The sequence below is a fragment of the Girardinichthys multiradiatus genome, chromosome 13 (genome assembly GCF_021462225.1).
Source record: "Girardinichthys multiradiatus isolate DD_20200921_A chromosome 13, DD_fGirMul_XY1, whole genome shotgun sequence".
NCBI classification, from domain to species: Eukaryota; Metazoa; Chordata; class Actinopteri; order Cyprinodontiformes; family Goodeidae; genus Girardinichthys; species Girardinichthys multiradiatus.
In genome coordinates this window covers 19149804-19173816 of record NC_061806.1, presented here as the reverse complement: position 1 = coordinate 19173816, position 24013 = coordinate 19149804, and the positions used below count along the sequence as shown (strand labels likewise).

At 40.6% G+C, this 24013-nt stretch overlaps 1 protein-coding gene across 1 annotated transcript in view; it reads right to left on the bottom strand.

Moving 5' to 3' along the window:
* kcnh8 (potassium voltage-gated channel, subfamily H (eag-related), member 8) overlaps window positions 1-24013 on the bottom strand; it is a 110359-nt gene that overhangs the window by 8049 nt on the left and 78297 nt on the right. Inside the window, 2 exon segments of the mRNA XM_047384298.1 lie at window positions 1576-1841; window positions 16108-16322. Coding sequence (XP_047240254.1) covers window positions 1576-1841; window positions 16108-16322 — 481 coding nt within the window.

The window sequence follows — 24013 nt, the reverse complement described above, 5'->3', positions numbered from 1 at the left end:
GAGAGTGATGGACTGCTGCACCAGATGACCTGGCCTCCACAGTCACCGGACCTGAACCCAATCGAGATGGTTTGAGGTGAGCTGGACCGCAAAGTGAAGGCAAAAGGGCCAACAAGTGCTAAGCATCTCTGGGAACTCCTTCAAGACTGTTGGAAAACCATTTCAGGTGACTACCTCTTGAAGCTCATCAACAGAATGCCAAGAATATGTGGAGCAGTAATCAAAGCAAAAAGTGGCTACTTTGAAGAACCTAGAATATGAGCCATATCTGTACTGTACATCACATCTGCTACGTGTGCGACCCCTTCTCTTTTCCAATGGTTATAATCAGTCTGACAGAGAGAGGTACCCCCAATCCTTGTGGTTTTTAGTATAACAATGGCCACCAGTGGGCTCTAGATGGACAAACTTTATCAGTTTATTATTTTACTTAGTACCTTGCACATAGCCTATTCTAAAATGGCCAAACTCTAACACTAGTTTATTCTAACCTCCCCAACAACCCCGCACCATTCCAAACCCTTTGTGAAGTGCCTGGAGATGACATGTATTGTTTTGGCGCTAAATAAATAAAACTGAACTGAATTGAATTATATTAAATGTTACACAATGAAGACGTGTTAGGCCCTGACAAGACACTCTATTGATGTGAGAACCAACGGCCATATAGATCTTTCAGTTGTTAGAGGATGAAGGTCATTTTTGTATTTTACAGCATTTCATGCATTTTTCCTTCCTAATTTTGGTGCATACAAAAAACCACCTGCCAAATGTTCCTACTGACCATGTGTCAATTACCCTTCATGGGTATGTTTTGTACTTGCATTGATAACTATTGATTCATTTCTGGATGATTAAGTTGTTCTTTTTCATCTACTGTAGATTACAGTAAAGAAATGTATCTGACCCCGATAAACAATATCTCTGAGCTCAAAGTTCATTTTGATTAATAAGGAGTCATGATTTTTCATTTTTCATAAAGGTTGACTGGCACAAACATGGATCAGATCTTTATCAATGGATATAGGGGGTAAGATATAGACTTTTAGAAAATAATATGCATATAACTTAAAATATGAATTATGTTTGAGCCTTTCTGTGATAATTTAGAGCCATTATTCATCAAAATACTTGGATCTGTATCCACAGAAGGCCAGCATAAAGTTTTACAGATGTTATTTTTACAGATTTTACTTGTTTACAAAGGAGACATGGCCAAGAAGAATGTACACTAAACAAAGGTTACAAAGGTACAAGCTAAAACTTTGACATTAACATCAAAATACACTTCAGATAAAGAGCTTGAAAGGAGTCAATGTACTCCTGGGTGAATCCATGCAGGTAAAGTCAGACCTCCCTATGTGCTCTACACATGCTCAGTATGCCATGTTTCCAAGCATTGACCTGGAGTTGCAGATGTTTCTGAAACAATAACAGAAAGTCATACCTATCATAACATGCAGACCGCTCCCCTATGTGTGTTTGAGAGAGACAGTAAACCAAATAAATAAACTTGATCATTTGGGTGATTATACTTTGATTGCACTGCGTGTTAATGGTACATGGTAAACCCACCTGGGGCTGAGGTTAGAATGGTCTAGTGTAGTTGGTATAATTTCCTGTTGGTTTTTCTGAGACCGACCCGAGCTGTGCGTGATGGTCTTCTGGCGGGGCTGGCAGAGAGGAGACTTCCCAACACTGTCCCCGAGATTCTCAGCTCGGTTGTGCTCCATCAAAAGAGATACAGACTCCTCCTCGTCTTCATCCTCCTCATGTTCTTCCTGGGCCTCAGTAAGTGTAGGATGGCCCTGAACCACGCGCCCGTTTCTTCTTACCCCAGACTGGAACAGAAATGATACAACAAATGATCAATCACTGATTTGTAAACTTTTAAAAATAAATGGATATAACCATAAAGAAAGCATTTAAATACCCCAGTGATAACTAAACTAGAAGATCTGAATTTACCTAATGATATGTTTCTAGTAAGGGCTGTGAGTTATCTTTCACAAGTAATAATACAATTATTATAAAGGTAATGGCTAAGACAGGTCAATTGATTGTCCTATAGAATATCTCCACCGCTTCCCTGCATAGAACTTTTCATAGCTCTCTGTCCTACTGCATGAAAACTATTATAACAGGATAATTGTGCTAATAATAGGAGTGAGGGAGGATTTCTGCTGAGTCACCCTAAAGAATTATTTTAAATATTTTGAAAGTTTTAATTATTCAAACTTTAACTTAGGCAGGGCCTTGCAAAAGTATTAATGCTCCTTGAACATTTTACTAGCTTTGCACATCCAAGGCTTAAGCTCAGTCAAACTGGGTGGAGTACATCTGTGAACATAAATTTTCAAGTCTTGACAAACATTCTCAATTGGATTTAGCTCTGAAATTTGACTGGGCCCTTCTGAATCACAAATATCCAGTGATCTGAGTTTCTGATTGTAGCCTTGGCCTAACCATGCCGTAAACCTCTCCACAACTTTATCCAGGACCTGTCTGGTATGTTCGTTCCTCTTCATGATGCTGTTTGTTCACTAATATTCTAATCTCCAAGGCATTTGTAGAATAGTTGTATTTAAATTGGAGTTTAAATTACACAAATGTCTAGTAATTATGTGACTTTTGAAAGTAATTTGTTGCAATGTTTTTTTATTTAGGGGTATCAGATGAAAAGAGGCTGATTTAAAATCAACAAGTTTTTCAGATTTGTATTTGTAACAAAAAATGAACCCATGTATATTTTTTCTTTTACATTGGATTTATGCACTACTTTGTGTTAGTTCATCACATAAAATCTCAATAAAAGACAGTTCAGTGTGTGTTCATAAAGTAACAAACTATGGAAACGTTCAATTGTGTCACAGAAGAGGTGGATGGTTGTAGAGAACCCAAATGCAGGCAAAAGGCAAGGCAACTTTATTTGTGTAGCACATTTCAGCAACAAGACAATTCAAAGTGCTTTACACGATGAAAATATAAGAAAACACACATGAAAAAGTACAAAGCATTGGGATAATAAAGTGTTAGATAAATGTACATACATTATTCAGTTTTCATTCTACATTACTTATTTACTATCTAGATGTGCTGTTTATATTACTGATTGAGAATGGTTGTTATCTCCTTATGCATAGAGGAATATGATGTTGCAACATGAGCACAGGATGTGAGAACAGTCTGTTTTCACATTAAGATAAACTCCCTCAGCAGTTGAAACCTCATGTAACTAGGGCGTTCCTTATCCAATAAAAGCATGAAGAGCGGAGACTGTCTTCAGAGTGTGTTTGGAGGATTGTAACTGAGACAGTCTCCGGGACACTCTCCTTGCAAGTTAAAACAAACTAACTTCTCTGTGTCTTTCTTTGTGCAGATGTTGTAATGAGTGTTGGGGTTTGAACCTAACATTTAAATGGTCCTTTCGAGCCGGAGTCCAAGATACCTGACGATCCCAGCGGGTGAGAGAGATCCAGGTAAAACTCCGTGGCCACGGTAAAAAGACCTTTTCCGGGACTGGTTCTCCCTGGCAAACTGGGATCCAAGGGTTGACGGAACTCCAAAGACGCAGAGAAGTGTGAGTAAATCTTATGATTAAAAAGAGGGATGAATGACAAAAGAATAAAATAGTAAAACCCTGACAATTCTAGACACTATCAGGTACAAGAGAAGAATACAGTTAAATTCCGCAGGAGGGTAGACTCCCTTAGTTGAAATAGACTAATTAAATTCTACGTTAAGGACGGCGGAGTCCTCTGTTAGGAAACTAAGAAGAATACAGTTAAATTCCGCAGGAGGGTAGACTCCCTTAGTTGAAATAGACTAATTAAATTCTACGTTAAGGACGGCGGAGTCCTCTGTTAAGAAACTAATAAAAGGAGCGAGTGAGTGTGAGAGTGGAAAAATAGCCACCACTAGGTGACTGTTTTTCATATAAATTAAACAAGGAACAAATGGTGAGCCGTTGCGGATGCATGTAGGCAAGAAAATTCCACCTTAACGGGTTGAAGTGAATTTTACCGCAACAGGTTAGTTGATCACCATCTTGTTTAAAAGGTATTTCCAGTATTTAGAACACACCAGGTGTTAAAACCATACTGGAACTAAAAGTCGCCTAAAAATGGGTAAGGGACAAAGTAAAGAAAAACAAAAGTTACTTGATAATTTATCATGCAAAGATTGGAAAGTAGTAGAAAAGGAAGAAACAACAGCTGTGGAACCATTGTTACTGGGTAAAACATTATAACTTTAATGGAAAGTTATCCACGGCTGCCTTAAAAGACTTACAAGGTAAAATAGCTAACAAATGTAAACAAAATGAAAAACAAATGAAAAGAAAAAGAAATAATGTTTCACCGAAAGGAAGATGATGAATATTCAGGTCCTTATGCAGCCTTACAGCAACAATTAGCCCAACAAGATGAAGAGGCGGCTGGGGAAGATGAAATAACTGAGCCTATGGCTCCCCCTGTCGCCCCAGTTCCCAAAAATCCACCTAAATATACACTAAAAGATATAGGAAGTAAGCCTAAATTACAGAAAGACGGTGCAGTAGGGAACTGGTCAACAACCCTATCTGGGGACTTTAATAGTGTGTTAAGCCCTCCCAGGGAACCTCAAAAGTTACTAAGTTTTGAGGAAGAGGGACTTGAAGTACAGACTTTCCCTCTGATAGAACTTCCAAATCCACGATCAGGACAGAATGATCCGGCTGTAATAAGGGTATATCGAACATGGACACAAGATGATATTAAAAAGGCAGTAGAGGGCATTCCCCACCCTAGAGAAGATGTTGAGGAATGTTTGAAACAAATGGAAGACCTTAGACGTTCTTATCACCTGAACGGAGCAGAAGTACAACAGGTGTGGATGTGCAAGTTAGGCCCTGACTGGTTTCATGTTAAAGGAACTTATACGCCTACTCAAGCAGATGGTACCAACCGAGTTGCTGACAGTGATGATCTGACTGAACATGTGAACCCCCTATTGGAAAGAATTAAAGCTAAATATAAAAAGAGAGCAAATTACACTGAAATAGGAAGGTGCCGACAGAAACCAGATGAACCATTTGATGAATATAGAGCAAGAATGGGAACGGTGTTCAAGGTTCACAGTGGTCTAGAACCAAGTGAAAATGTAGACAGTGCCTTCCAACAACAGTTAAAAAATGCACTCCATTCAGGTTCGTCACCTGAAATACATGGCTGGGTAAACCGCCATTACATGGGAATGAGTGGAGGCTTATTACAGGATTACATCAACCATGCCCTGCATGCAGAAAAAGTTATAAAAAGTAAAAAGACCAAACAAAAAGACACAGTGTTCTACCACGAGGAAGAGACAGCCTGTTTTGATAATGCAGTTTATTATCAACAAACACAAGGCAGGGGGCGTGGTAGAGGTTGAGGAAGAGGTAGAGGCAAAGGACATTTTGGAGCACAAAATCCAAGAGCATGCTGGTCCTGTGGAAAAGAGGGACATATGGCTAGAGACTGCCAAAGTAGCTCTGCCCAACAAAACTATAGTGCGTGACTAGCACCAGAGCCGCAGGGGAAACTGAGCAGACAACCCCTTGGTGAAATGACAGAAAGGGTACTTTTGACTGAGGAGGGAGAAAATATATTAAATCTGGAAGAACTGTTCTATGTAGAAAAAATTAGACCAGAAATAACATTGATAGTACAAGGCACACCTATCAAGTTCCTTTGTGATTCTGGAGCATGTAGAACCACCCTCAGAGAGACACTACCACATGCAAAGCCTAGTGGAAATTATGCTGTGGTCAGAGCAGCCCAAGGAGTGACAAAAAGGCTTACTGAGACTGAACCCATATGGCTCAGAGACCCGGAAGGAAAAACATGCCAACTTTCGGTACTGATATTGCCAGAATGTCCAGTAAATCTATTAGGTAGAGATGCAATGGTCGCCTTACAACTAATCATATTGCCAACTCCTGATGGATTAAAAATAGCTAGGGAAAGGCCTGAAAATGTATATGTAATGCAGGGAGTGGGAAGCCCAAACTATTACTATACATTGGACATCCCAAATAAAGCACCAACTTCCACGGGGTCATTTCTCGTAGATGAAGGAAAAAATTCCATACAAAACCCTCAGGATGTAATGTCACCTGATGACCTACATGTTACAATGTGGTACACAAACAAACCAGACACCAAATACAAAAGCGAATTTGACAAAATCACTCCAGTAAAAATAACAGTGTCATATGTGTACTCAGACGTGACGGCAAATGCCGCAGCTGCAGTAATACTGCCAGATACAGTCAAAAGGTTGTTTAGACAATACTCAGAACCTCATATCTCACTGTGTAAAGAGACAACTGAAGAGTGGAAAAACTTGGGCCAATTAGTAAACAGTGGTGAAAGAGCAAGAGATTGGGTTGCAACAGGTGTAAACACCTGGTACAGTCAATCAACCCTGATGACAAAAAAGGCATTGTTTTGGACAGTGACTGTCCAATCCAGAGTGCATCTAGACAAAAAGGAAAAGTGACATATCTTCTTTACTAAGGAACAAGAGGAACTGTTGAAGCTGGTTCCTGAAAAACTATGGTCTCAAGGGCCAACAGATGTTGGCCTAGTCAAAACAGCGCTTCCTGTTGTAATTAGACCCAAAACAGAATATAGGCCTAGAGTGAAACAATACCCGCTAAAACCTGATGCAATGATAGGAATTGAACCAGTTATTACAGATTTGAAAAAGGCAGGAGTGTTGATTGAATGTGCTGAGTCACCCTGTAACACTCCTATATTCCCTGTAAAAAAGGCACCTCCATCTGTAGGGTGGAGGATGGTTCAGGATTTACAAGCAGTTAATAACACAGTCATTCAAAGATCGCCGTGTGTAGCAGATCCACACACACTGTTAAATTCTCTGAACCCAAAAGCTACGTTTTTCACTGTAGTGGACATAAGCAATGCATTTTTCTCTGTGCCACTGCATAAAGACAGTCAGTACTGGTTTGCTTTCACATTTAAAGGAAAAAGGTACACCTACACAAGGTTACCTCAGGGATATTGTGAGAGTCCAACAATCTACTCTCAAGTTTTGACCTCCAGTCTGTCCACCTTCGAGCCTCCACAAAACAGTCAACTATTAACATATGTAGATGACATACTGGTGGCATCAGAAACAGAAGAAGCATGTAAACAGGACACTTTAGCTCTCCTAACACATCTAGCAGGAGAAGGCCATAAAATAAGCAAAAGCAAGTTGCAATTTTGCAAAGAAACAGTAAAGTATTTGGGTCATCAATTAAGTTCAGGAGGAAGAACAATAATGGAAGAGAGAAAAACAACAATATTACAAGCACCAAAACCAATAACAAAAAAGCAAATGATGTCTTTTCTGGGTCTGGCAAACTATTGCAGAAGTTGGGTGCCCAATTATGCAGAAATAACAGCACCACTGCAAAAACTTATGTATCAGAAGGAACTTAAAATGTCTGATGCCCTGGAGTGGGATCTTGAAGCAGAAAATGCACTTTGCAGCTTGAAACAGGCCATGGTAAGCAGCTGTGCATTGGCACTACCTGATTACCAGAAAGAATTTGTGCAAATGGTGGATTGCAAAGGACATTTTATGACATCAGTTTTGACACAACTACATGAAAACAAATATAGGCCTGTGGCCTATTTTTCCACTAAAATGGATGCTGTTGCTTGTGCTCTACCCCACTGCGTGAGAGCAGTTATCGCAGCATCTCTAGCTGTGACATCAAGTGCAGACATAGTACTTTTCCACCCACTGACATTAAAAGTTCCCCATGCAGTATCAGCTCTGCTCTTGCAAACAAAAATGAGTTTCCTATCACCAGCAAGACATCTGTCATGCATGTCTATCTTACTGTCACAACCACATCTAAAAATAGAACGTTGCACAATCCTGAATCCAGCAACACTGATACCAACAGAAGAAGATGGTGAAACTCATGACTGTGAAACATTAGCTGAAGAAACAGCAAAAAGCAGAGCAGATTTAAAAGATACTCCTCTACAGAAAGGTGAAACATTATTTGTAGATGGTTCCTCTAAAAAAGATGAAAAAGGGAAGACAAAAACAGGATATGCTGTGGTCACTCATGATAGGGTGTTGAAAGCAGAAGCGCTGCCTCAACACTACTCTGCACAAGCTGCAGAGTTAGTGGCTTTAACTGAAGCATGCAAGTTAATGAAAGATATAAAGTAGCAACCATCTACACAGACAGCCAGTATGCTTATGCAACAACCCACACATTTGCACAACACTGGAAGAACCGAGGTATGATAACATCAACCGGAAAACCAGTCACACATGCAGCATTACTGACAGAACTGCTACACGTTGTGCAATTACCAAAAGAACTAGCAATATGCAAATGTGCAGCACACACAACAGGAACTGACCCAGTTTCAAAAGGCAACGCCTTTGCAGACAAGATAGCAAAGGAAGCAGCACAGAAACAAATACAAGTTCTAATGATGACAGGAGCTGATTTACAAAATGAAACATTAAAAGACATGCAACAACAATCACCAAAGCAGGAACAACAACAATGGCAAAGAAAAGGGGCACAATTAAAATATGGTATTTTCACCTGACCAGAAAATAAACCAATCCTACCAAAAAACCTATACAAATGGGCAGCAATATTGAGTCATGGTAAGTCACATGTCTCAACAGGAGGGATGACAGGATTGGTAAACCAAGTATACACAACCTATGGATTCAACTCCTATTCAAAACTTTTTTGTAGAAGCTGCTTAGTATGTGCAAAACACAATGCCCAAGGGAACTTAAGGCCAAAAAGGGGACAATTTCCCAAGGCCAAATACCCTTTTCAACATATCCACATGGATTTCATAGAACTAAACAACAGCGAAGGGAAAAAGTATTGTTTGGTAATAATAGATTCATTCTCAAAATGGATAGAACTATTTCCAACAAAAACACCAGATGCATTAACAGTGGCAAAAGCCTTATGCAAAGACATAATACTAAGGTATGGTATTCCAGAGAAAATCTATAGTGACAACGGTACACACTTTGTTAATCAAATCATTCACAAAATAGGACAAGCCTTCCACATAGACCTAAAACACCACTGTGCTTATCATCCACAAAGCGCTGGGCTAGTAGAAAGAATGAATGGGACTATAAAGAACAGGTTAAGAAAATGCATGGAAGAAACTGGAAGACCATGGACTAAATGCATGGATTTAGTAAAACTCTATATTAACATAACTAGCTCAGATGGATTAACACCATATGAAACTGTGTTTGGGAGACCTTACAGACTGCCATATTTTAAAAATATGTGGGAAACAGATGATGAAAGCACACTGGCAGATTATATGAGAAAGATGTTACAACAAAGACAGCAAAACAATGAGAAAACTAATGATGATGGAACTTCTGTGTCTACGCAGGGAATACCGTTAGTTGAACCAGGTGTCTGGGTCCTGATAAAAAGCATAAAGAAGAAGTATTGGCATTCACCTAAGTGGGAAGGGCCCTATCAGGTGTTGTTGACTACTGGAACTGCGATTAAGATTGCAGAAAGGAACTCATGGATCCATCTAACACATTGTAAAAGAATAATAGAACATAACTAAAATAAATTTCTCAATAGCAGTGTTTACCCTAACTATCATTGTTTGTGTTGTAGTAATAGCATTGTGGTATCTGTTGTAGCATTGTAGCTCTTCATCTGACCTTCAGAGGTAGTCCGGCTACAAAGGGGGCTGCAATTATAGTTTGCAGTTGTCTCAAACCGGTGAAGATTGTCCACAGCTCTGCTACAGGTTTTTAGGAAGGGCTCCAATCTACAGAAAGATGTTCACCCCTACACACAAAAAGATATTGATAATAGGGAGCATCATCTCAATCATAGTTGTAAGTGCCCTGTTAATATGGGAAAGAAATCACAAAATGCAAAAAAGAAGAACAGGGTACTATAATCCTAATCGATCCAAAATCCAACATGAAATATTAAAAAACCCCTGTAATACTACAGATGGGGATAGCAGTAGAACAAAAGAACTGTATTTACCAAGAGGGGTCCCTGATGAATATAAATTAGCAGATCAAGTAGCAGCAGGCTTTGAATCCACCATATGTTGGTGGTGTACAATCAATAAAAATGTAGACAGAATCAACTACATCCATTATAATGTGCAGAGATTAGGAAACAAAACTGAAGAAGGTTTCTCCGCTATCCATGAACAACTGTCAGCTACCTCACTTATGGCTTTCCAAAATAGAATTGCCGTTGACATGCTCTTAGTTGAGAAAGGGGGTGTTTGTTCCATATTTGGTGGTCAGTGTTGCACTTTTATACCAAATAACACCGCAGCTGATGGAAGCCTGACTAAAGCGTTGGAAGGCCTTAGATCACTCAACGACAAAATGAAAGACCATTCTGGAGTTGACACCTCAATGTGGGATGGTTTTGGGGAAATGTTTGGAAAATATAAACAACTAGTGTTTTCAATATTAATGTCTATTGCTGTGTTTGCAGCTATTCTCACCTTATGTGGATGTTGTTGTATTCCTTGTATAAGAGCCTTGTGTTCTCGAATAATCACCTCTGCTATACAACCAGTTAAAACAGAGCTCTCAGAGATGTATGCCCTTATAAGACCAGACGAGGACTCAGATGAAGACCCTGATGAGACAAGCAACGAAGAGACGTCCCTGCATTTTCCAGACTTGTATCCAGACCCTGATGGTTATTAGGGAGGTCCTCTGAGTGTAACTTTTTATGCATTGCAATGATTTCATGACTGAAAATCTGAAAAGAAGTAGTCACTGAATGATGTTTAAAATTGATATAATGCTAAACTGAATAAACAGGAGGGAAATGTTAGATAAATGTACATACATTATTCAGTTTTCATTCTACATTACTTATTTACTATCTAGATGTGCTGTTTATATTACTGATTGAGAATGGTTGTTATCTCCTTATGCATAGAGGAATATGATGTTGCAACATGAGCACAGGATGTGAGAACAGTCTGTTTTCACATTAAGATAAACTCCCTCAGCAGTTGAAACCTCATGTAACTAGGGCGTTCCTTATCCAATAAAAGCATGAAGAGCGGAGACTGTCTTCAGAGTGTGTTTGGAGGATTGTAACTGAGACAGTCTCCGGGACACTCTCCTTGCAAGTTAAAACAAACTAACTTCTCTGTGTCTTTCTTTGTGCAGATGTTGTAATGAGTGTTGGGGTTTGAACCTAACATAAAGAAAAGTAAAAAAAAAAAAACTACAACCTGAAATTAATGATGTTTCAGTTTAAGCCACAGGCAACTCTAATGGGGTTTTAGCCTAGATTTAAAAGAACTCAGGGTGTCAGAATTTTGCAGTTTTCTAGAAGTTTTTTCCAGATTAGTGGGGCAATGTTACTTCTCCATGTTTGGTTCTGATTTTGGAGATGCAGAGTAGACTTGAACCAGAAGACCTGAGTGGTCTGGAAGCTTTGAGTCCATCACTACACCCAGATCTTGGGCCTGATCGGTGGTTTCTAGCTGTAGTAACTACAGCTGTGTGCTGACTCTTGATTACTCCTCCTTTGGTATAATTATTTCTGTTTGGTTTTTAATCAACTGAACAAAATGATGGAACATCCACAAATTCGCAACATCCACACAAAATATTTGTTCTGTGCATCCAGCCAGTGTCTGAATAGGTTCAGAGTCACCTGGTGACATTGTAATGTAGAGCTGTGTGTGATCTGTGTAGTTAACTTATCTTGCTGTTTGTTATTATTTGGGCTAGCGGGAGCATGTAGATATTAAATAGGAGGGGTCTCAAGATGGAACCTTGGGGAACCCCACATGTTATTTTGCTCAACTCCAACGTAAAGTTACCTATTGAAACAATCCTTGCCCTTCAAGTAAGAATAAAACCAGCCAAGCACTGTACCAGAAAGTCAGACCCAGTTCTCCAGTTGCTCCAGTAATATACCATAGTCACCAATGTTGAATGCTGCACTGACGTCCAATAATACCAGCTCTGTGGTTCTTCCAGACTCTCCATTTATGCAGATGTCACTGAACACCTTGACAATGGCAGTCTCAGTGTTGTGGTGAGTGCCGGACCCTAACTGGAAGACGTCAGAGCGGCTGGTCATTGTTAAGAGGGTGCTTGAATGCTAAAGCATGGCTTTTTCAAAACTGAAAATCAGGGTTCAAAAATGTGACCTAAAGATCATGAAACCTTTTAAATCCAAAAAGAAACCAGGAGCATGGAGGTGAGGACAAAATTACACGAGGGAGACCAGGGTTGAATAGTGTAGAGCAGGTGACCCAGCAAAGAACAGTGGCAACCAATGAGTTTCTATACTGAGGGATGAGTGGAGAATGACATTAAATGCAGATGAGTTAGTCAGGGGATTAGGAACAGCTGTGGAAGAAAGCAAACGACAAACTTAGGGAAGGTGAATAATTAACACAGAGGAAGCTGAACTAGACACAAAGAAATTACAAACCAACACTAACACTAATACATGAGAAATAAATCCAAATGCACAAACAGATCACATGAATAAACAAAGAAACTTTACACAAGCAAATTACCTAATATCTCAACACCTTTCTAGCACTAATGAACACAGAGAAATGAACTGAATAAGGCAATACCTTTTAAACAATAATAACAAATTCAGAAGTGAACCAAACTCGAACACAAATTAAAATGAAAACCAAAATCCAGACACCCAAGAATCATAACAGACTGGTGTGAATAATGTTGCACGGCACTGTAAATAATGAGTTGGTACGTGAGACTCCTGTGCTGCAGTTGACAGTCTGGTCTTTACCTGGAAGACAGCGAGAGAAGAAATGCTTGATGCAAGGAGCAAACAACATGTTGGTCTGTATTACAGCTTTTCTGTTTGGGGGAGAAACTCTACAGGGTTGTATGGTCACTAATTTTTTAAACTTAGAAAAATGTAACAATTAACTGCACTACTCACAGTGAGGCAATACAGGAAATTTATTCACCACAATATACTGGTGCCTTTATGTAATAGCTGAAGAGTAAACTCAACACCACAACTCAAACGGTCCTCTATCCTCAGGTGCCTCCACCTATCTTCATTTACTCAGTGCTGAGATTTAGGCTGTCCCTCTGCAGATGAGTTTCACCTAAAAGCCCTGCAGCATGTATCATCTAAGTGTGTATTTGTGTGCACACGAACCCAAGTGCCAGTTATGTTTGTGCAACACCTGACAGTAATTGCAGAAACAGAGCAGCAGAACAGAGTCGAATATCCCAGCTACTTCTCCCTTTTTTCTTGTACAGCTACCTTAACTGGGGCATTGCCCTAATTTCTGTCCATTAGGCTCAGCCAATAACCCAAACCATAATCTTCTGCGCAAAAGTACACACACACACACACACACACACACATACACACACACACACTCTTGTTTTGCTATATGTAGTGAGGACCATCTGTTGACTCCAATTGACTTCCATTGATTTTCAGTCATTTTCAACCCTTTCTATGCCCTAACTCTGACAATAACCCTAAACCTAACTATTACCAGTGCATACCTAACCCTAACCTTAACCTAAACTCAATTCACACCTTAGTCCTAAACCTAACAGTTAGCAAAATAGGTTGTGAGGACCAGCAAAATGTCCTCACTTTGGTACAAACGGTCCTCAATTTGATGGTGAAATCGGAAAAATGGTTCTCACTGTGATGCCAAGACAGGAACACACACACACACATACACACACACACACACACATACACACACACACATGCAGGGAGAAAGAGAGACTTTTAATTGATTTCCATAGATTTTCTATTCATTTCTATTGCTTAACACTGACACTGACCCTTCACCTAACCATCAGCGGTACATGCCTAACCCTTAACCTAACCTAAACTCAATAAACACCTTAGTCCCTAACATAACCCCTAGCCCAAAAGCAGCACTTCTTCTTATTGGGCCCAGGCTTAAGGCACCATAAGGAGCAGTGGATCCTCACAACGTATTTGATGGTGAAATCGGGAAAATGGTTCTCACTGTGATGCCAAGACAGGAACACACACACACACACACACACACACACACACACACACACACAATTTCACACCCTAAAGAAGTTGCCTATTTTAAAGCTTTATTTTTTATGAGGTTTCATTACTAATAGAAACTGACAAGTGCACATTAATTGGTTATTTGGCATTGTGCTCCACTGTCTTTGTTAATTTAAAACATTAATATTAACAATGGTAGAAAAAACAATAAAGAACTACTACTATATGATGATTATGTAAACAAGTTCTATCTATCTATCTATCTATCTATCTATCTATCTATCTATCTATCTATCTATCTATCTATCTATCTATCTATCTATCTATCTATCTATCTATCTATCTATCTATCTATCTATCTATCTATCTATCTATCTATCTATCTATCTATCTATCTATCTATCTATCTATCTATCTATCTATCTATCTATCTATCTATCTATCTATCTATCTATCTATCTATCTATCAATCTATCTATCTATCTATCTATCTATCTATCTATCTATCTATCTATCTATCTATTTGTCAGAAAACCTTTAGTCTCCTTTCAGATTCAACATTTTCCATGTGGTACTATACTACAAAATACTCCCACAAATGTGGACCATTGACGACAAACAAGATTTGTTCATTTGCACACACAAAAAAGCTATTTTCCTAACAAATTCATTAAAGTCCATGTTGCAGAAATGACTACACCCCAAATAAAATCTTAGGAGAAAAGCCAAACTTAAGACTAAAAAGTTCTAATTAACAATAAATCAACCACAGGTGAGTCTAAATTTAAGAGGTGTCCAGCAGACAGGTGACTATAAAAGGGCCTCACTTAACAAAGAACGCCTCGACAGGAGTGTGTTCTGATGAGAAGGATTGGAGAGTATCGCCATGCAAGTTCATTGCAGTTAGCTAAAGAAGTAGGAGAAAGAAAGAAAGAAAGTGGAGTGGCTGTTTCCCATGACGCCGTACAGCACACACTGCAAAGGAATTGTATGCATGGGTATCGTCCATGAAGGAAGTATCTCCTAAAGCCCAGGCACAAAAAAGCATGCCTAGAATTTGCCAGGGCCCATGCTGAAAAAGATGAAGAGTACTGGGACTCTGTACTCCAGAGTGTTGAGACAAAGATAACAGTTTTTTTTTTAAATCATGGCTTCAAAGCTGTCGTATGGTGTCGCAAAAGTGAGGATTTTAAAGAAAAATGCATGGTTCCTACAGTGAAACATGGTGGTGGCAGTGTCATTATGTGAGGCTGCAAGAGGCTGGTGTCGGGGAGCTGCATTTGATTGATGGAATCAGGAACTCACAGATCTACTGCTCTATACTGAAAGGGAAGATGCTACCATCACTCTGTGCCCTTGGTCATCATGCACTATACCAACATAACAATGATGCAAAACACACATCTAAAGCTACTGTTGTGTTTCTGAAGAAGAGCAAGGTGAAGGTGATTGAATAGCCAAAGATGATTGAATGGTCTCCTGATCTGAACCCAATCGAACACCTATGGGGAATTCTGGAGAGACAAGATGAGCATCACTCTCCATCCAGTATCCAGGCTCTAAAAAAGGTTGTTCTTAAAAAATGGAAAAAGATAGATGATGCAGTCTGTCACCAAATTGTTCATTCAATGCCTAGAAGACTTGGTGCTGTCCTTACAAATCACAGCAGTCATACAAAATACTAGATCTGGATTTTTTTGTGGGGTCCATAGATTTTTGCTTCAACTAATTTAGTAAAACTGCAGATTTTGTGATCCAAGTTATATTATTACCCTTGATTTCATGTTATGGAGTTAAACAAGTTTTCTATGAAACTCAGTATTGGGAAAAGTTTGGAAATTGTTCTTGCGTTTTTTGAGATAGCGAATAAAATCGTATTTTTCGAAAGGGGTGTACTGCAATATATATATATATATATATATATATATTGCATTTAATTTGAACTGTTAATTACCAACAAAGTCCCTCATGTACAAATTCTCACATTTGGGGTGTGCATCTTGCCCTTCTAATTCAAATGCCTGCTGGTTATGTGGACTCACATGTGTCTCATGTCCCTCCCTCAGATTGTATGTGAGGTCCAGCTGGATGTCCTGGACAAAGTGGTGAGAGTATTCAGGGTAGAGGTCCAGCACCTCATAGAGCCCTTTCAAGTTGATACACTGCAGGTCACAGTAGGTCAAGGCTTTCACATCTGCGTTGGTCTTTATCACACGGTTGTCTAATGACAGGTTCGCTCCAATCAGGTCACCTTTACCTGCTCAGAGAGAGACATTAAAAGAGGGTTAGGAATGGGGACCACTTCAAAATGTTTTTACTCTGATAAAAGGGGTTGAAGATGCAGGCTCTCTAGCATTAATGCTAACACTTGTGTATTTTAGTGAAATAATATTGAGGCATCATAAAGACCACTTGCATGTTCTAGATTCAACTGAAGTCCTCATGCCAGCATGCAATATGTTCTGGTTATGATGTCTAGTGGTGAGAGAAGTGTACCTAAATGCAGAGTTTACAGGCATGTGAAGACTAAAAATAGATCTCAATGAGTTTGCTTAAATGATGCAAAACAGAGGATGTTGCTAGAAATATAAAGAGGTGCACAAAAAAGCTAGAATCCAAAATCTGTATTACTGAAAAAAAGTGGTAAAACACACAAGGCAACAGCAAAAGAAGAAACCAGAAAGAAAATGAAGAGTTAAGCATGAGGGAACAACAGATGTGGTTAGTAGAAAGTAAAAATGGTTTAGTAGCAGTAAAACACAGCAAAAGAAAATGGCTCGTTATTAAAACAACAGATAGTAAAAAACACTGATATGCAGCAGGAGAACAAAATACAAAGGAAATACAGAACAGCTACAGTACTGTCCGTCCATCCATCCATCCATCCATCCATCCATCTATCCATCCATCCATCCATCCATCCATCCATCCATCGTTTATACCCACTTATACTTGCAGTGTCGCAGGGTGGCAGTTGCCTATCTCCAGCCCATCGTAAGTCTATCACAGGGCAACGCAGAGAAACACAAACAACTATACATGCACACATTGAAAAGGTTGCATGTCAGTCAGTCAGCCGTTTCTACCGCTTCTTAAGCTATCTCCAGCAGTCCATGGGCGGCGGTGTACATCTTGGACAGATTCACCATTCCATCGCAGGGAAAAGGTTGCATTTTATTTTCAAAATATTTTGAATGTAAAAATCAGAAAAGTGCAGCTTGCATACTCTGATACCCCAAAACAAATCCTGTGCAAAACAGTAACATTCAGAGGCAGACGCGGAGCCAGTGTCACATTGCAGAGGGGACGAGGACTTGTAGTGGGCCTTTATAACTTTTTGGCTATTTCACCTGCTAATAATTCACATTATGGATCTGATCTGAGCTGTATTTGGTCGCTGCCAAAAAGGGACTGAATGAACGGCTTTAGCTTCAAAAATAAAAAGCAACACACTTTGAACCATCAGAATATGAAATAGAATCATAGATAAACAAAGACTCTCAATTTGCTTTGCAAACAGCCAAATATTACATACGTACAAATCCAACATTAGACACTGTGCAGTGACAGCCTGTATGACACAGCTGATCAATTAGTAGCATTAATAATTGGAAACGGTAACAAAAAGGCAAAATGGAGAGAGCGTGGATTAGGTTGAGCTATTTCAGCACCATGGACATTGGCATGGATTTATCATTAAACAGCCAACCGCTGATAATCTAGCACCACAACTGCCAATAGGGTTTTTCAGTACCATGGTCACATTACCGCTTAATCTTATGTCAGAAACACTCTGATCTTGTCGGAGTCCGGGATTTTGTGTGTGTTGTTTCATGCCTGCTATTAACAATCATTCACCACTAGATGGCTGCCAGAGCCTCTGATTATGTGTACACAGGTGCTAAGATGAGCAGGTTCTGCCAATCTTCATTGTTCTGGAGGTGTATAAGAAGGCTGGGCTGTCTGCACCAGTGTCAATGTTAGGCTTTGTAGTAACCTCTCCTGGCCAGTTTGTTTGCTTGTCTCTAGTACTTTTGACTCCAGTTTGTCTTACCTTGTTCTGTGCTCCTTCTCAGGTGACTTCCTAGTCCTGGCTCCAAGCTCCTGTGAATCATTTGTGTTGGCTTCAAGCTCCAGTCAGCCCCAGCCAAAAATCAAGACTTCAAGTCTTCAAGAATTATTTTGGATCAAGTTCCAGCAGACAGCCCAAGCCCTTCGACTCCTAGGATCTCAGGCAAGTGAACCCTGCTCACCCTCCACCTGTAACTCTACATCAAGTCTCAAGAAACTTCTCCAGGTATTCTATTTACTGAGAACTGTTGTGTGAGAATTGAACTACCTTGTGCTAACCTGACTCTTCACCAGAGAGCTCACCACTTAACTGGATTCAAGCCCTGATTCTAGTCCTTCCAGGCTCCGCATCATTCTCCCTCAGCCCACGACAATTCCTTCATCAGTAAGCAAGAACTTATTCTCATTCTCTGAAATTCTACTTCGAACCTCAAGAGTAACTCACCTGATCTCCCTTTCCACGCAGTCTTGTGTATCCAGTCATGGTTCCAGTTCCATATCCACTACCTGTCAAATAAACTTGTTAAACTTTCCTCCTGTCTCCTGAGTGTCATTCTGCATATGGGTCAAATCAGTAAAGAAAACCATGAAAAAACACTCAGGCCACTCTGACCCAGCAGAGACACTCAGGAGGACTTTAGCCGAACACAGTCAATAAATTCAATCACATGGATCTACACTCTGCAGCCTTCTAGAACAAGGACAGTCAAATCAACAAATGGATCAGATGGCCACACTCCTGCAACATGCACTAAACGTCCAGACACCCCAAGCACCAGGGGGAGCTTCTGAGTCTCCTCCGGTCTCACAGCAACGTCCGCATTCCCGAGATGTCACTTCCCCTAACCTTGAAAAGTGCTGCGGTAAGGTCAGTGAGTGCAGGGGTTTTCTCCTGCAGTGCACTCTAGTATTTAATCACTCCCTGCAGTCATTTACCCATGATGATGCTAAGATCTCTTTCATTTTAGGATTACTCACTGGCAAAGCACTCAGTTGGGCAGAGGCCAGGTTTACAAATTGCAACCAGTTCGGATGTACTTTTGATGAATTTATTCAGGAATTTAAACAAACATTTTCTACTGATTCAGATCAAACTAGCACGGCTCGTTGTTTCTGGGCTTTACAACAAGGAAACAGATCAGTTTCAGACTTCTCTATTGAGTTTCGCATGTTAGCAGCAGCCTCTGGTTGGAACTCCAGTGCTCTTAGCGGCCTATTCCAGTCACTAAACAAATCTTTGGAAGATGAACTAGCTTAGTTGGATGAACATGAGACCTTAAATAAAATGATAGCATTAGCTACCAGAAAGGATAATCGCATGAGGGACAGGAGAAGGTACTGTATAGAGCAGACTCGGTTTCAACCCTCCCTGTGTTATACCTGCTTGTGTTTTTGTTATATTACCTGGTTCTTTGTTTTCTGTCTCCCTGCACCCCAAGCCCACACCCGTTCTGTGTTTTCCCCTGATTGCCTTGTCACGTTTGTCATTGGTTCCCCCTGCTGTTCAGTTTTTGTATTTAAGCATGTTTGTTTCCTTTGTTCACGGCTGGTTCCTTATGTTTTGTGTATGTGCGATCTCGTGTGTTGGCTACCCTGTCTGTGTCCTGCCATGGATAACAAAGACTCATCTTACCTGAAAACCTCGTGCTTCAGGAGTTCTTCCCTGCATTATGGTCCATCAAAAACCCACTTTCTGACAGAAGGAACCAGCCAACGGGACCAAGCGGGAGGAATGGTGAGGGAATTCAAGAGGGGTGAGATTCTGGTCAAATTCTTTTCCCACCTTGTTACCTCTCCCAGCTCCCCATGGAGGAGGCTGGAGATAGCTGGCAGCCTCCAAGACTGGCTCGAGGCGAAGAAGGATTTTTTTCCTGATCCTCGGATTCACCACATCATTGAGGCCGAGTGACAAAGGGCCCTGGGAGAAATTGCTGCTTCAGTGTGGAGGCCTCCTGCCCCCTCCTCCGCTCACCTCTTCACTGAAGCTGGAGGCAGCTTTCCAGTTCATGGTTTAGCCCCTGATCAGCCATCGCCGCTGCTTCCGACTCCTAATCCTGTTCCTGGTTCTGTTCCGGAGGGGTCCCGAGCCAAGCCGCCCTCACACATTGTTCCTGTCCGTGAGGGGCTTGTGGATAGACTGCCTCCACTCCCTGCTCCTGTTCCTGGTCCTGTCCTGAAGGGCTCCCAGGACGAACTGCCTCCATCCCTGGTTCCCGTCCCGGAGGAGTTTGTGGAGGACCTGTCTCCACTTCCTGTTCCTGTCCCTGAGGGGTGCGAGCACGCACCCTCTCCGCCTGCTGTGTCTCTGCAGCTCTGCCGCAGATCTCCACGGCCTCACCGAAGGTCCCAGCGGTCTCCGCACCGCACCTCTGAGCTCCACCGTGGGTTCTCCTGGTCCTGCCGCCAGCCGTCAGATCATTGGCTCATACATTGCTGGCCTGCTGATCGCCTGCCCCTACGTCGCTGGCCTGCTCATCCCTGTCTCTACGTCGCCGGGGACAGCCGCCTGAACTCTGGATCTGCCGGGGACGGCCTCCGGGCCGACCGCCTGAACTCTGGATCTGCCGGGGACGGCCTCTGGGCTGGCCACCTGAACTCTGGGTCAGAACCCATGCAGCTGGGTGGAACCCGGTTAACCCTGGAAGAGAGGCAACGGCGTAGGCAATCCAACCAGTGTTTGTATTGCGGCTCCCCAGACCCCTTTTATTGCAGCGTGCCCTGTTCGGCCAAAAGAGAGGGTCCGTCTTCTTTAAAGGGGGAGTTGACGGACCAAAAAATATACCAAAAAACCCCTAGATTAACCTTGCCTGCAACCATCCTTTTTAATCAGGATCAGTTAAACCTATGCGCTCTAGTTGATTCAGGCTGCGAGCAAAACCTCATCGACCAATCACTAGTCCAGCAAGCAAACATAGTGGTGGAGCTGCCAATACCTCCACACAAGTACTCGCCCTGGATGGGAAAACTCTTCAACTCTTCAAATCAGTAAAGAAAACCATGTCAGATCTGGATTGATATTTCCCCATGTTTTACACTTACTTTTTATCCTTACAAATACAGCAGTAAGAGACTGTCTTTCCAGCTTTATTTTTTTTTGTTTTTATCACCATCAGTCTGGTGGTGGGTGGCGTGGGTCCCTTTGTAACCGTGGACCCAGGACAGCCGCACCCTCTGGCCCCCCGCCGGCTCCACTACAGTTAAAAGGACAATTGGTCCAGAAATGTGGAAGAAGGTGCTCTGTTAAGTTGAGATCAAAATGTGACTTTTTTTTGGCCTATATGTAAAACACTGTGTGGCAGAAAAATAACACTGAAAGCATCCATGGTCAAACATCGTGGTGGGAGCATCATGGTGTGGGGACGAGATATGAAAAATGCTCTTGACTAGGGTGAACAGAAGTCACAATTTTTGTGGGACTGCCCTTGTGTATCTCAAACAGAAACATCGTCCTGCAATCGATGAGGTCAAATTCTGATTAGTCAAAAACACATTCAACAGGCGCTTTTCTGAAATGTAAAGAAACCAATGCCGCAGTCATCATCACCGAGCCGCACAAGCTGCCAATCAAAATACCCACTTATCCTCTTTCTCAAAAACTTTACTAAAGTTTTTTTTAAACTGTTTTGTTAAACTTAAAAAAACTCCATATTTGTGCTAATTCATTGTTGTGTACTAACGGGCAAAGCAGAGATTGATTAAATGTGTGATGTCATCACAGTGTTGATAATGTGTCCCACAATGTCCCTCATAAGCATCCCTGTTATCCAACATTCGTCTTTTTGAGGTCTGGTCACCCTAATCTTGACCGATGTTAGCATTACATTCTGACTGAGTTTGATCTATTTATTAAAGCTGGTAGACATGTCCCAAAGGGTTTGCAGTTGTAATTGTGTGGAAAAGCATCGCTTCGGGAACTGAATTGAAATGCATGAGACCCTTTCAGATTTTTACGTTTTGAAAATCATGTATATTTTCCCTTCCCCTTTACCACTATGCACTTATTTTTGTTAGTCTATAACATGTTATCCCAATAGATTTGAGTTTATAACATGAGAAAATGTAAAAAAAAAAAACAAATGGATATGAACATTTGCAAGGCAATGTACAATGGAAGACAGAGGAAAGCAACAAAAATTTTATACATTTCTGTCAGATGCTAAAAAATAACCAAAACATAATGTCCTAAACATAACATATAAAAACATCCTGAAGGTTTTGCCAACTAGGTCCCCTTTTCATCTAAAGTATGTCTCCAGGTCTTTAGTCCCATTCCCCCCCCCCAAAACCAAACAAAATATTTACTTTATTAGCTGCACTGAGTACTCATTTAGATGTTATAATTTTTGAATTACAAATGTTAATTATTGTTAATTATTACTAATGTCTTTAATCAGTATTTGTAAAGTGCACTCATCCACGATACTTTTATAAAATGTTGCAGTTTGGGTGAAGAGGCTGTGACAGCTGTTTCTGTACAAATGGGCTGAAGCCGAGCACACTGTCAGTGGTAATGTCCCATAAGAAGAGATAAATGATTCATTAGGGTCATTGTGAACTATGAGGGTTGTTAAATTACAGTGCAGCAGAAGGAGCGAAAGTCGTGACTGTTCTTATTTCAGCCCACTCTGTCCTTCTGTCTGTCAGATCATTAACTGTCATATCTCTTCACTCATTCTTCTTTCCTTTCTAAATCTTTATTACTTCCTCCTTACATTTCACATTCTTGTTTTCTTTTGTTTGTTCTCTTTTAATTTTTGGGCTTTTTCCTCGGTTTGTTTTCTCAACTATTCTATTCCTCCTTTTTGTTTGTCATTCTCTGAGTTTTCCTTATATCTATTCCACCCTTTTTCCTTCTATCATTTTTTACTTCTTCATCCCTCCTTTTCCTGACATCATTGTCTCCTCTTAACCCGTTTCCTGGTCTCTTTTCCAGTAATTTTATTTTTATTTTTTATTTCTTTCTTCTGCATTATCTCCTGGCTTCTGTGTATGCTTTAATCTTCATTTCCCCTTTTAAACGTTTTCTGTTTTTTCATATCTTTATTTGGTAATTCATCATCATCCTCCTGTAATCTTTTCTCAAGTTTATCTTTAATTTTTTGTTCCTTCCTTTCTTTCTTTAAGCTGTTCTTTTTGTCTTCCTTGTCGATGTATTCCTTCCTTCCTTCCTTCCTCTCTATTAAGTTTTTTTTAACCATTTCTTTCCTCTGATCCTCATCATCATTTATGTCAGACCATTTTTTCTGATGATCCATTACATACAGTTTTTCCCCTTTGATGAATTCTCGAGTCTCCTTTTTCTTGCTTATCACCATAACCCCACCTGTCCACGCTCCGTCTCCATTACAGATCTGATCTGTAACTATGGACTTTGGACAAAAACTGGAAGGGAAGGAGGTTAAAAGAAACCTACACATACTCATGGAAAGTGAAACAGGCAGAGAGACAAAAAAGTTGCTTTGTGCTTTGGTGAAACACTCAATGTCACTCCAATCTTCTGCACAGTCAGCAGACAATGCTCTCTGCCTGTCAAATCTGCACACACATGCGCCTCCACCCACCTAATCAAATACACACATGGAGACACTATCATAAGACATTTTGTGGACCAGCAGTCAACTCCACCTATCAGATTCAGACAAATATCCAAACACAAGCACAGTTTCTTTCCCCACAGGTATACAAACATGCATGCACTGTCAGAAAAGCACAGACAAGAATGTGGCAAATACAAGAAACAAATAAAAATAGAGTGATGGAGTTTCACACTTAGATGCAATACACAAACTGTTGCCAGATTGCTGTGTAGCCATGTTCAAAAGGTCAGAGAGCAAAAAGCTGTCACTCAGAACGACAGATTGTTTAACACAGATCCAA